Here is a 13,315-nt window from a genome sequence, read left to right on the forward strand (position 1 = left end):
ACATCTGACTGACACACATGTTTAAGAAAACTTTTATTTTAAAAATTACAAAAATTACAAAAATCACCAAAAATTTCAAAATGCGATAAATAACCAGAAATGCGATAAATAACCAAAAATGCAATAAATAACAAAAAATACGATAAATGACCAAAAATCCGACAAATGACCAAAAATCCAACAAATGACCAAAAATATATAACCTAAAATCATAACTGGACCCTCCTTGCTTTCATGGATGCAAATTGGTCTATGATGCCATCAAAGTCAGTTTTGTCTGTTTCCTCTCTCTCTATGCTCAGCAGAGCAAGATCACAGAGTCTGCCTTGACCCATGGAAGCTCCCAGACAGGAAAGTATCAGCTTTAACTTGCTGAATGATCTTTCACAGCTGGCAACGGAAACTGCAATGGTCAGCATGATCTGTATAGCAATGGGCAAGTTGGGGTAGGTGGCGTCATATCCAAATTGAACTATGAATTTGAGAAGCTGTTCCGGTGTTGCTACTCTCATGTCGGTCTGTGCTGCTAGCAACATTCTGACGTCCAAAATCTTGTCACATAGCTGCACATCAACATCAGTGCTGTACATTTTGCAGAAATTTTCACAGTTCTTCTTTAGGTTCTCTGTGTCAGCACTGTAGCACAGTCCCTCGATATCGAGAAGGAACCCAAACTTGGCATCAGTGTCATACAGGCGAGTGAACCTTTCGCCCAATTCTCTGTTAAGACGGTCGAGTGTTCCCTTCATGACTCTTTCCATCTCCTCCCTAGCTGTTAACCCAGCGTCTCTTGATTTCTCACCAGGCATTCGTTTTTTCCATCTCGGACGTCTTTCAAAGTCGACATCCCATTCTTCACAGAGACGATGTCCTACCTCGAGTGCCTCACTGACCAGCACTTTTCTCTCACCATCAAAACGATCCTGGAGGGCTTTCAAATGCACAGCAGCATAGTGGAAGTTCATTTTAGGATCCTGCAGCCTCTTTTGAACACCGTCAATTCGAGCGAGGATCTTATTCCAAAAACCTAGTAGAGTCAGAAAACCATAAGTCAACAAGTGGCTGCGAAGCTGCTCTGCATCACCTCTGGTTTCAATGGTCTCATCTTCATCATCTATCATGTCCTGAAGAACTTGAAGTATCTCCTCCAGGTGGTTGTTGACTGGCTTCACTGCTTCCGTCCTTGAACTCCACCTGGTTTCAGACTCTGACTTAAGAGACACAGTCACGGCGTTTTTGAGTCTTTGCCAGCGCTGTGTTGAGCGAGAAAAAAACACGTAGCTGGAATCAGTGGTTCCAAAAAATGTCACCATCTTCACATCCTCTTTGGCTGCATGTACACCCACCAAGTTGAGTGAATGATTGTCGCAATTCACAAACACAGCCAGGTTGTTTTTCTCATGTATCCGTTGGGCAACACCACTTCTGTGTCCAGCCATCACAGCAGCATTGTCATAGCACTGTGACCGACAATCTTGCAGCTCCATTCCGTCCTTCTCTAACTTTTCCAAAATGTCTTTAGTCAAGCTCTCAGCATCCTTCCGGCTTACCTGGATAAAACCAAGGAAGGACTCTCTCACACGGACTGTATTCCTCTCATAATCAATTTCTACATATCGAACTACTTGTGACATCTGCTCACGGTGTGCCAGGTCAGGAGTCGTGTCGAACATGAGGCCATAGTATCTTGCTTTGCGAATGCCTCTCAGTAGACTCTTGCGAACAGTGGATGCCATCAGGTTGATGAATTAATTCTGGATTGCCGGTGAGAGATAAGAGGTGGATCCAGGATGACTTTCCACACGGGCCAGGTGTTCTCTCATGACTGGGTCATGATTAGCCATTGCTTTTAGAAAGGCAAGGAAATTTCCTACATTGGTGTCATCCTTGTCTAGCTGAAGTGACTCCCTACGTCCTCGCAAAGCCAGGTTCTGAGTTGCAAGGTATTTGATGCAGGTAAGGATTCTTGACAAGATTTCGCGCCACCTCTGCTTCTCCTTCTCAATCTGTGAGCGAAGTTCCGCATCAATGAGTCCTCTGTTTCCAGCTATATTTCTTTGCATTACTATCCACTGTGCGAAGCACTCCCGATGATTCTTGGCATTCTCATGAACAGGAATCCTTTCAGGTTTTTTCCAGTGGTTGAATCCACTTTCCTGCTCCAATGTTGACTGATGCTCTGACCAGGAAAAGAGAAGACAGCAGAAGCAAAATGCCGACCTCTTAGAAGGGGAATAGAGCAGCCATGGGCGAGTCACCTCCTCACCACGGCCACTTCCCAATGTCTTCCTGAACCAAGTCTTGTTCATTGCACGGTTTTTAGTTGGTAGGAAAGGCCCCTCAGAGTTCTGGAAATACTTTGCACCCAGCTTTATCATTTCTGTTCTCAGTGTGTCAGGGATAATCGGCCTTCCGGTATCCTTGTCAAACTGCAGAAGTCCGATGTCATGCCGCTCAATCACTTCCGGCCTAACAGTTAGAGGCTCTTGGTCAGCATCCGGTTCACTGCACATAGTGTCCTCCTCCTCCTCAGGTTCAGTCTCACTCTCATCAGTAGACTCGACATCACCACCGGCTTCCCCTCCTGTCACGTCCACACTCTCTGTGGCAGCCTCGGCCTCCTCATCTGGCTGGACTTCCTCCTCCACTTGTGGCGGATGTGCACTTGATCCACCTTCATCTGGCTGGACTTCCTCCTCCACTTGTGCTGGCGACTCTGTGGGAGGTGGTGTGGAGCTACTTGTCCTGGGCCTTGTAAAGAATGACTCGAGGATCCTGCTTGACCTCTGGGCTTCCTCTGCCTCCAGCCTCCGCCTCTTCTGTCCTGCAGCTCCACTTGCCTTCTTCTGTGGCATCATGATGTTCGAATATCTAAGGGAATTTGTTCATTATGTCAACATCCCACTCTTCCTCCAAGGAGCCCTATGCCTGCATTTGACACCCCTGGTTACACAATAATGCTTTCCAGTATACTGACATTCTTGAGAGCCAGCACACCCCCACAACTGTTTCTGTATTGAAGTCTGGGCGTAGCAAGGTCGTAGTGGGCCCAGAGACAAGATTTTAAATTCCTCCCCCCCATCAATAAAGCTCAGCACATGCAGTCAAGAAATATTAAACAGAACATCATCCAGTATGCTGGCATTCTTGAGAGCCAGCACACCCCCACAACTGTTTCTGTATTGAAGTCTGGGCGTAGCAAGGTTGTGGTGGGCCCAGAGACAAGATTTTAAATTCCTCCCCCCTATCAATGAAGCTCAGCACATGAAGCCAAGCAATATTGACTTCATTAATATCAAATAAATTCTTTTACAATAAATTACACTGCTTAACATAAAATTGTATTTGACTTAGAAAGGTTTGCTTTACTCACAGTAGGCTGGTTCAAAGCGCTGGTTTGTGGTTGGTTGTGTGCCTGCAGTTCCAGTCAGCAGAGTTGCTATTATTGTTTTTTGAGAGAAAATAGTATTTATTTTTTGTATTTCAATTTATTTATTTTTAGAGTTTATATCCCGCTCTCCCTCCAAGTAGCCCAGTGTGTTGCACTACATACTTAGGTTTTTCCTCACAACAACCCTGTGAATTAGGCTTGTGTCCAAAACATCAGAATTACGACTGTGAGATGGCAACTTCATGGTAGATCTCAGGTCTACATTACTCTATCATAGCAGATGAACATCCAGGTCCACTCAAGCCATGAGGTTAGCTGTATCATTGCCCCTCAGCTTTTGACATTAAAATGTGCAAAAATCCAAATTACTGACACATAGTGTAAGAAATCCTGTCCCATGTATTGAGTGCAGTATGGATAGTATTTTTGGGGATCAATTGAAAATGCATTGATGAATCCCCTGCTAACTGGGCAAAGAGGCAACTTTTAATGTGGTGATTCTCTTTATTTTGCCATCATCTTGTTTATTTATTAGTGATTGTGCTGATTAGCCCTCAGCACAGCAGTTTTACAAGGCAAGTGCACAGGATAAAACTTTGATCCCTGTTCTGCAAGCAAAAAGCCCCAGGTGCAAAATCTTAAAGTCATCTTTATGATGCTCTGTGTGTGAGGGATTTCCCTTTAGGATGACATTGCATGGTTCTGTAATTGTAAGGTCCCTGTCCTTAAAGAGATCCCCCTCCACCTTCAAACCGGCCAAACTGCCGGTCTTTCAAACCCATATAGGGCCTCCAAACTGGTTCCATGCTCATCCCTACTGGAAACATTACGGTTGGTTTTGTCACACCCCAGAACCAATAATTTGACATACTTATAAGCACTGCAGGAAGATTACTAGTGGCCATTATGGAAAATGGCATCTACAGATTTAAGGCAACTTGCTCATAACATCAACCCTCCCCCCCCCCATTGCAAATAATGTATTCTACCTCAAATAGATGGAAATTGTAATTAGGCATGAAATTCCTACAGAAGTCTATTATAACCTCTATAACATCACCACAACTAATCCTAATTTAGGGTGGTTTGCAGTGGTTTTAAGAAAGTTCTGTGCTTGCCAGCTGATACACGTCCTCCTTGCCACCAGCTGGGTTTCTATGGATTGTATATTGTTTGTATTTATAGGGCCCTATAGCTAGTACACTGGCCCTGGGTATTCCTATTTGAATTATTTGCCAAGTGGTAGCTAAATTTCAGAATCAATCTCCATTTGGTACCAATACACCATCTGGTTGAAACTTGTGGCAGATGCAAATAAGGATGTCTGTGCATTTTTTCAAGACTAAATTATGTGGTATCACAGTACCAAGTAGTCAGATTTCTTAAAGTTCATAAATTCTTCAAGAAGATCCATAACCAACTGCTATCTTGTTCAGCTGTGAGGCTATGATTGTCTTCAAAATTTCATTTCCAAAAGGAAATTTGCTATAGTTCAGATATGTCAGGATGTAAATGCTTTCTCCTCTGCAAGGCCTTCACAAATACTGTAGCTGATGTGTAGCTGAGACTATTATTCATGAAGGAAAGGTATTCTGCACATATTCAAAAACATTATATCTTTATTACAGTCTATGACCAATAAGCAAAAATACCATACGTACAGACTAAACTTCAAAACAGTTCCGCTAATTGAAAGAAATTTAAACACTCAACTAATCCAATTTACTCAATTAAGTACAATAGAATCTTTGTTCGCGGTACACATTACATGCTGTTGCACAAAACTTAGTTACACTATAAGTAAATACTGGTTGCTCATCTGAAAGTAAATATGATCTATAAAATTCATCAGCACACCCTGGCAATTGTCATAAAAGAGGAGTTACAGTATTAACTTGCTATGGAGCTCACAATAAAAGGAACAACAAAACAAAACATGTCTCACAGTTTCAAGTGCTGCAATGCCACACAGACAGGAATGATCATGCTAGGGAATTTTGTTAATTTTCTGAAGTGCAGCAGAAATGAAATAATAACAGCTGCAAAGGATCTGGGGGCTGAGTCACCGTGATCCCTACCTCAAACTACACCTTGCCTTCCAAAACCTACCATAACTTAAATGCTTAGTGGACCATGATGGTAAAGAGTGTCATGACAACTCAGACGTATCCTTTTATATAAACAACAAACTATTATTTCTGTTGCTATTCACAAAACACTATTCATATATTTTTGGTAAGAAAACTGATAGATTTGTTTGTTGTTTCTGACCATGCTAACTGAAAGCACAATAAGTCAAAGAATGTTATTACAACACTTTAAGCTAGAGCTGAGCTGAAAGGGACATCTTTCAGAAATATGTCAACACTTCATCAGAAGTCTCCTCCCTTTCAGTGATTTTTAAGGGTGGCTCAAAAGGATGCAAAAATCTTTGTGGGGCATGCCTATTGCCTGGAAAACTGAGCCAATAGAACTCTACACTCAAAGTTTTGCAGAAAGCATTGGCCCAGTTGGCTTGGTAAAGGGGATTCATCCCCTGTTTCCCACACCCAGTTGGAGGACAATATGTGGGCTTCATTTGACCTCACTTACATCACTCTGTAGCTATAAATCCAAATCTGATTAACTATATGGCTCCAAATCATTATCACAGAGGCTACATGCTCTATGATTGACTATGATCCAACTGAGCAAACAACGTTCAGAAATGCTGCCTACCAATGCCATTACTTGAGGAAAGCTAGCCTCTTGTTGAGATGGATGGGGGGGTAAGCAGTTCCAACTGCGCAGGCGGCCTCGCAGTTGGGCTGGGCTCCTTTCGGCGGCAGCAGCAGCCAGGGCCTGCTGTGCTGCCCTCGGCGGCGTCGCCTGGCTCAGTCAGAGAGGCTCTCTCGTGGCGAGAGAGGAGAGAGAGAGACCAGAGACGAGCCGCGGGCGGGCAGAGAGAGGCAAGCGGGCGTTGGCGGTTGGCCGAGCTCTCCACCGCTGGCGCCGGGGATACGGGGGCTAGCTAGCTCGCGGGGGCAACTAGGCTGAGTCTGCCTGGAGTTTGGACGGCTGCGCCGCGCCCAGGCCATACAGCAGCAGGCGCGGTGCGCGGGACTCAGAACGGGAGACGGGCCCCCGGGGGGGAGAGACAGACACTTGCGGCTACAGTACAGACAGACAACAAGCAAAATGCCCACCCGCCCCTGCCACCCAAGTTAACAACACTACACTGACCAGCAGTTAAATTTTCAAATAAATAAATATTTTATTTCAACATCACACACACACCTTATCCGGTTTGATGCAGGCCTCCCTCCTTTAGAATCCTTCCTCCGAGTCCGTCCTTGTGCCGCGGCGCGCACAACCCCCCAGTCCCAGCCAGCAACACAAATGCTTGCGTGTGCATCCTCAAACAAACTCTAGTCCACGTGCAGGCGGCGAGAGGAGGACACGCATGCGCGAATGGGGGCGGGGCGGGGAGTGAGCGGAGGCGGAGCGAGGCAAGCAAGCCCGCCCAGTTCAGGAGGAGAGGTCCGTCTCGGTCTCGTCGTGTGAGTCACAGTGTGATGATGATGATGACGAGTGGCAGCAAACTTAGACCGTGGTGGCGGGCGGCGCCCAAGCCGAGCAGGGGGCGGCGACGGGACCGCTCGGGAGGAGCGGCTTGACTGATGCCGCTGTGCGCTGCGCTCTCAGCGCTGCGCCTGCGTGTGCGATGCACCCCCCCCAAATAATAATTGGAAAACGAAGGGGATCGGCAGGGGCACTTTTGGGCGCCCCCCCACGTGACCCCCAAAGTGGCACCGGGGGCACGTGTTCCCCCTGCCCCCCCTATAGTTACGCCCTTGCCCTTAGGGTGCATACTAGGTGGCCATCAGGAACTGACTGATCAGGGGGATAAAGATGGAATCTGCTGAATAGTGTTTTATCATCATGCCCCATTCGGGCATTGAAATCACCCACTATCAGAAGAGAGGCATCAGGAAATTTAATCTGGAATTCCGTGAGCTATGGTTCAAGACGTAACCAGGTCTGGTTGACATAGGCTTTCTGGCGTCTCGGGGGTATATATACATTGACCACTATAAGGGAAAATTACCCAGTTGAATATAAACGGCCATAGCAATGGAATCCAGAGATGCAATTTCCCTAGCCTGCGCCCTAAGTGACATTGACACAAACACTGCAAGGCCACCAGCTTGTCTCCCCTTTCTCTCGCGCCCGTCCCAACCCAAAGATGCCTGGACCATATATACATGAAATCCCTCCAGGAACACATATTCCACCATCCATGTCTCTTGGCACATAAGGATGTCTATTTTGGAAACATAGTCAATAAATGATGGGTCAGCCAACTTAGCCTTGAGGCCCGCCACATTCCACGAGGCGATCTTCAAAACGTTTGGGTTTCTCTGGGGCAGTCATTAGGCAGATACAACGATAGAGTTCTCCTGGGGAGTACAAGTTGGAGGATCTGTGTCTTCTATGGGATCTGTCCCAGGGCCCTCATTCAAGGGGAAAGTACACAAGGGTTCCAACTCTGAAGGAACAACTGTATCAATTGAGGGCCATTGGCAGCTCTCGTCGGATGTCGACACTCCATCCTCGGAATCGATAACAATGACTGCCTTCTCCTCTTGATGTGGCACTATACTAATGCCACCTGGACTCTGCACGCTCTCACAGCTAACCTCAGGAGGGAGGACAACGTCCATACAACCAGAATCCTCTTCAGTGTCTTCCATCTTATTGGAGACATCCTCCCAAGTAAGGGGAGGGTGAGCAGCTACTGGTGTAGAGGGTAAATCATCATGAGCTGGAAATAAACCTGAGAGGTGGATCTTTACGCTTGATATGGAGGGAATTGGGGCAAGTGGATCTAGGAGAGTCAAAATCGAATCGAAATGAGGATCAAAAGAGAGACCGGCGAGGGGATCAGATGAAATTTGGCCGGCTTCTTGTAAGGCCATAGTAGCTTGCTTCACAAGGTCGGGGTCCTTCAGCAACTCAGAAGGAGGCTGAGAGCTCATTTGAGTACATCCCCCATTAAAGTGCTCTGGATTGTTATTTGCTTTCTCAGGCATCTCAGGTGTTAAAGTGAGAAGGGAGGACTCATTGCAGGCAATGCTGCGTATCCACAGCTTTGGCTTTAGAGGGCTCCTGAAGGGTAGGAATATTTAGAGCCACTGATTGCAGAAAGGGCTTTGAAACGCTGGGTGAGTCTTTGCTGGAGAAGTGACCTTGACACTTAGTCCCATTTGTTTGGAATGTTTTCCTTATGGGTTGAGATAAGGGCTTTGGAGAATGCCTTTTAACAGGCTGTGTTTTAAGCCTCTTCACAGCCAGGGGCAGCATATTGGAAGTTTCAAAACATCTCAAAGATCTTATGCCGCACTGGTGCAAGCAGCTCTGAACACGAAGGAGCAGATTCGGCAGCCAAGACGATTTACAAATAAGCATCAATCTTTGGCAGCTGTTTATCTTGGGCAGAAAATAGGAGGAAACAAAGTCTCCAGATTGAACATTCTGCCTGGTTAATTGCCTCAAGGAGTTCAAGAGCTTTGTTTTGTTTGACCAATTGCCCCTGTTTAATGGTGAGTCTGCTATCTGGAGGTGAATTTTACAAGGCTGTAACTGGAGCTTAACTGAGTCAGCAATCGGAGGGAAAGCGAAGGAACAAGCGGACTGCAAGGTTTCACATTGGTCTCCCTCAGTTAAGTTAGCCTCAGGAGAAACAAGAGAGCAAGCCGCAGTCTTTTCCAAAAACATTGATTTAATAGAGTCAAGTTTGTTTTCCAAACGATATAAAATTTTTGTGAGATGGTCGAATGAGCAGGCAATTAAAGCACATTGCTGGATAAAAAGATCACCCAATTCTCTGCCTGAGTTGTGTTCCTGGGGCACTTTAGTTGTTTTCTTATCGGAGGACACTGATGGAGGGCTTGCCTCCTTAAGGGGAGTAAATCTGTTATGAAGGCGAACAGGGGATAGCTGACTTACTTTTCCGGTAATAAAAGAGTCAATTCTGGACTGTTTGGGTAACCTCTGCTGGTCCGCTTCTGTGGGAGGGCTTGTTCTCGGTCGTTTCTTTTTCCCCATCGTCTGGTCACGCAGGCAAGAATAAAACCAATCATTACACCCCCTTTGAGGGCTTAAAAACAGTTCAAAGCTCAACAATTTAAAATAAAAGTTGTTCAACGTAGTTTAAGTTAATAAAAAGTGAACTAAGAAGAGCTAAAATAAAAATAACAAGCTAAAACAAGAAAAACGCTGAGAGCTCAGCTAAAAGCCTGCTGTCCGTGGCCTTATTTGGATTGAGCCTTATTTGAAGAAATGTTTTGGGCTTTCTGATGATCATTATGTTACTTTCGTTCTAGCGGACCGCCAAGAGGAGATTACTTACAGAACTGCATGTTTTTGTGCTGCGGTGTGCAAAATAAGATGCTTGCAAATTGGATTTTAATTTATTTTATTAGGTTTTATTCTTGTAACTAAATTTATTGTTACAAATAAATTTAAATTTATTGTTCAGGAGCTATTTTGTTTGGTCATTGACTGTAAATAAACTAAACTAAAACTAAACAGTCCAGGTTTCAATTTGCTTGCAAAGTTGCTGAGCTATCTTGCAAAGTGTTTGTCTTGGTCTAGTCAGCTATGTTCTTGGCTTATTTCATACAGCCAATAATTTCATTTTAACGAAATCACAATTACTGTGGCTAACATCAAGTCAAAGATTCCTACTTTCTGGCAGAGCTATGTATACTCACAAGTACTCGGCCCAAGGATAGGCCTTCCACACCTGTTTCCCAATGGAAGAAATTGCATTCCCTGTGAAATCCCTAGGGGGGAAAACAGATAGGGGAAGGGGAATGATGTTGAAATAGATATTCCTAAGTGGGATGCCTTCAAGTGGTGATTTCCAAGTGTCAGACAAATTTTGTCTTTGTGCTTCTGTGCATCTTATGTGTTTCTACCAGCTTCTTACAGGCCCTGGATTCCTCTTGAGGAAGGTCATCTGTGCCGAGGGTCTCCACCTTACAGCTCTAGATGTTGTTTGACTACAGCTCCATTGTGTTGGCCCTAATGGCCTTCACCATGGTGGCTTGGGTATGATGGTGTAACCTGGATATAAATGACCAATAGAAACTCGGATAGCGAAGGAAGCAGATTTATTTCTCAGCGCTGAGAACGGCCCTGGCGCCTCACGGCTAAAAATCCAGGAACCCCCAATATTTGTTAACAATCAGTTTTATAACATAGCATTTGGGATACAACATATAACTCCGCCTTTATGCACCAAACCTTGGCCTATCAGCACCACTCAATGTAACGTTTACAACTCCATACCTTATTTGGTTATTTTTTGGTACATGCTGCATAGCCTAACATAAAATGGCTGTGCTTACGACATAAAATGGCTGCATAAGCTTACATTCCCCCCCTCAAGAACCTCTTCTAAAGGTTCTTCCAGATCCTGAACAATACGCATATACATTATTTTTGCATGCGAGGCGGTCATAACGTTTACCATTTTCCGTAATTGTGTTTGTAAGCATTGCCATAGTAAAGGTAGAAGACAACATATCACTAATAGAAACAAAATTGGACCTACTAGTCCCATAAGCATCCCCTTTAACCATCTCATATTAGGAAGCCAGCTCTCAAACCATCCAGGGGGAGAATACGTTTGTCGTATGGCATCTGTGACTTTTTGTATCTTTTCTCTTGATTCTTCTAGAAGTCCTGACTCATTGATATAAAAACAACAAGAAGTATTCAGCCACATACATAACCCGCCACTGCTGGCAAACACAAAATCCAGTGCCAATTTGTGTTGAATGACCACTTGAGCGAGTGAATCGATTTCAGTTTGGAGGGCTTCTACTGCCTGCTTTGTGGCATTACTTAGCGCCTCTAATTGTGTGGACACAGTTCGCAACTGTTTTATGTTCCAGGCCACCCCTAACCCAGGAAGCACTATGGCTCCAAACCGCTCCCCTTCAGTCAAATAGGTATCTCTTTTATATTGATGTGGGTTCTTTCCAGACTTAATATGGTGGTTATATTTAACAGAAAGGTCACCTGGGCCTATAAATCCTATAGTACAGGTACCTGTCCATTCTTGAGGAAGAACCTTCCCAGCATAGTTTCCACAAAGAAAATAGGTTCCTACAGGTAAGTTTAAAATATATGTTGGTTCTGCTACATTGCTTTGTGCTTCCCATGCCAATATATTAAATAGCATTCCCGTGGCCTGAACTCCCTTAGGGATTTTAACACAAATTTGTTCTTCATCTACCTTACAATTTCTAAATATCACGGTCGCATTACAATTGGGATAATCACCCAATAACAATTGTGTCTCCTTGGTGGCATTCCTTTGAAAACAAAGGTCTGCTTTCAAATCAGGCCTCTCTTGTAACTTAATCCAGGGGGATATTTCTGTTCGATTCGCAAGGGTCCGGTTACTCATGGTAAGATTATTAATAGCTTCAGCTGTAAGGGTATATATTACTTTCAATGGCCATTCTCGCTTATGAGGGCCATAGGCACAAATCCAGCACTGCATTAGGTTTGACCTGTTCATGCCTATGTTAATCATTCTAGTAAACACATTTTCCCCTCTTTCTATTAGCTCTCCCTTTTCCCTTGTTTTCCTCTGACTTGCCCAAATTGTCCATATATATATATCATGAAAACGATTCCTTTCTTGATATCCATACCCGTGCTATGACGTGCTCCTTTTTCCGGTAAGGAGTAGCAAGGGTTTGTTGCCCGTGCGACGACGTGCCCCTTTTCCGGTAAGGGGTAGCAGGGGTTCTTCTTTCTTCAGCGCAATCTTTTAAGCCTCAGTTTTAGACCTTCCCCAGCCTGACTTTCCCAGTTTTCTGGAGGCTCTGCTCTTTTTACTCGTGTATGGTGAACCCAGGTTTTGACACCTGCACATTTTAAAGCAGTAGGGGTTGTCAGCAATATTTGGTATGGGCCTTCCCACCTGGGTTTAAGTGGCTCCTTTTTCCACCTTTTAAGCCACACCCACTCCCCCACCTCAAAGGTATGTATAGGGTCTATAATGGGAATTGGTATTCTTTCCTGCAAGTTTTTACTCATGTGGCTCAATAATTTTGCCCATTCCAGGGTTTCTACTGATTCCCCTTTTCCCCGCAGGATTGGCGACTCCCTTCCAAACATGGCTTCAAATGGGGTTAGCTTGTCTGCCCCAGTGGGCGTATTCCGGACTTTGAACAACATATATGGCAACAGCGTCACCCAACTCATTTGTGTAATTTCTATTAGTTTTGTTAATTGATCTTTCAATGTTCTGTTGGCCCTCTCCACCTTGGCTGAGCTCTGAGGGTGCCAGGCGGAGTGTAATTTCCACTGGATTCCCAGTGCCCTGGAAACCTCCTGTACCACCTTTCCCACAAAGGCTCCCCCATTGTCTGAATTAATTTGAACCGGCAAGCCATGAGTTGGCAAATGATCATTCAATAAGTATTTCACCACTGCTTGTGCACTTTCAGCCCTGCATGGCTTTGCCTCTATCCAGCCTGTCAGTGTACACACCACCACAAGAAGATATTTGTAAGGGCCACACTTTACCATTTCTGTGAAATCAACCTGCAATATGTCCATCGGATCTGCCCCTACTGCCACTTGTCCTTGTCCTTGGGATCCCTGTGATCTTGGATTAACCTTGGCACATTCTAAACATTTTCTGGTAATCTGTCTCGTATGTGATGAGAGATTTGGAGCATAATATTTCTTCCTCAATAGTTCATACATCGCTTCTGCTCCCATGTGGGTACCCTCATGTAAAGCCTGCACCATTCTGCTAACATTTTGCTTAGGAACCAAGGTCTTCCCTCCTTGCAATACCCATAATCCATTTTGTTTCTGACCTCCCAAGGCTATTGCTATTTTCGTATCCTCTTC

General features: G+C 44.7%; 1 protein-coding gene across 1 annotated transcript; it reads right to left on the reverse strand.

Moving 5' to 3' along the window:
* Positions 1-209: 209 nt before the first annotated feature.
* Positions 210-1,736, reverse strand: LOC128331327 (52 kDa repressor of the inhibitor of the protein kinase-like). The gene has a single exon (XM_053264672.1). The coding sequence runs from the start codon at positions 1,734-1,736 to the stop codon at positions 210-212; it is 1,527 nt and encodes a 508-aa protein (XP_053120647.1).
* Between the last annotated feature and the right edge of the window lie 11,579 nt (positions 1,737-13,315).

The sequence above is a fragment of the Hemicordylus capensis genome, chromosome 6 (genome assembly GCF_027244095.1).
Source record: "Hemicordylus capensis ecotype Gifberg chromosome 6, rHemCap1.1.pri, whole genome shotgun sequence".
In the NCBI taxonomy this organism is placed as follows: Eukaryota; Metazoa; Chordata; class Lepidosauria; order Squamata; family Cordylidae; genus Hemicordylus; species Hemicordylus capensis.

Coding starts and splice junctions, on each gene's coding strand:
- LOC128331327 (XM_053264672.1), bottom strand. CDS start 1,736: ATGGCATCCACTGTTCGCAAGAGTCTACTGAGAGGCATTCGCAAAGCA.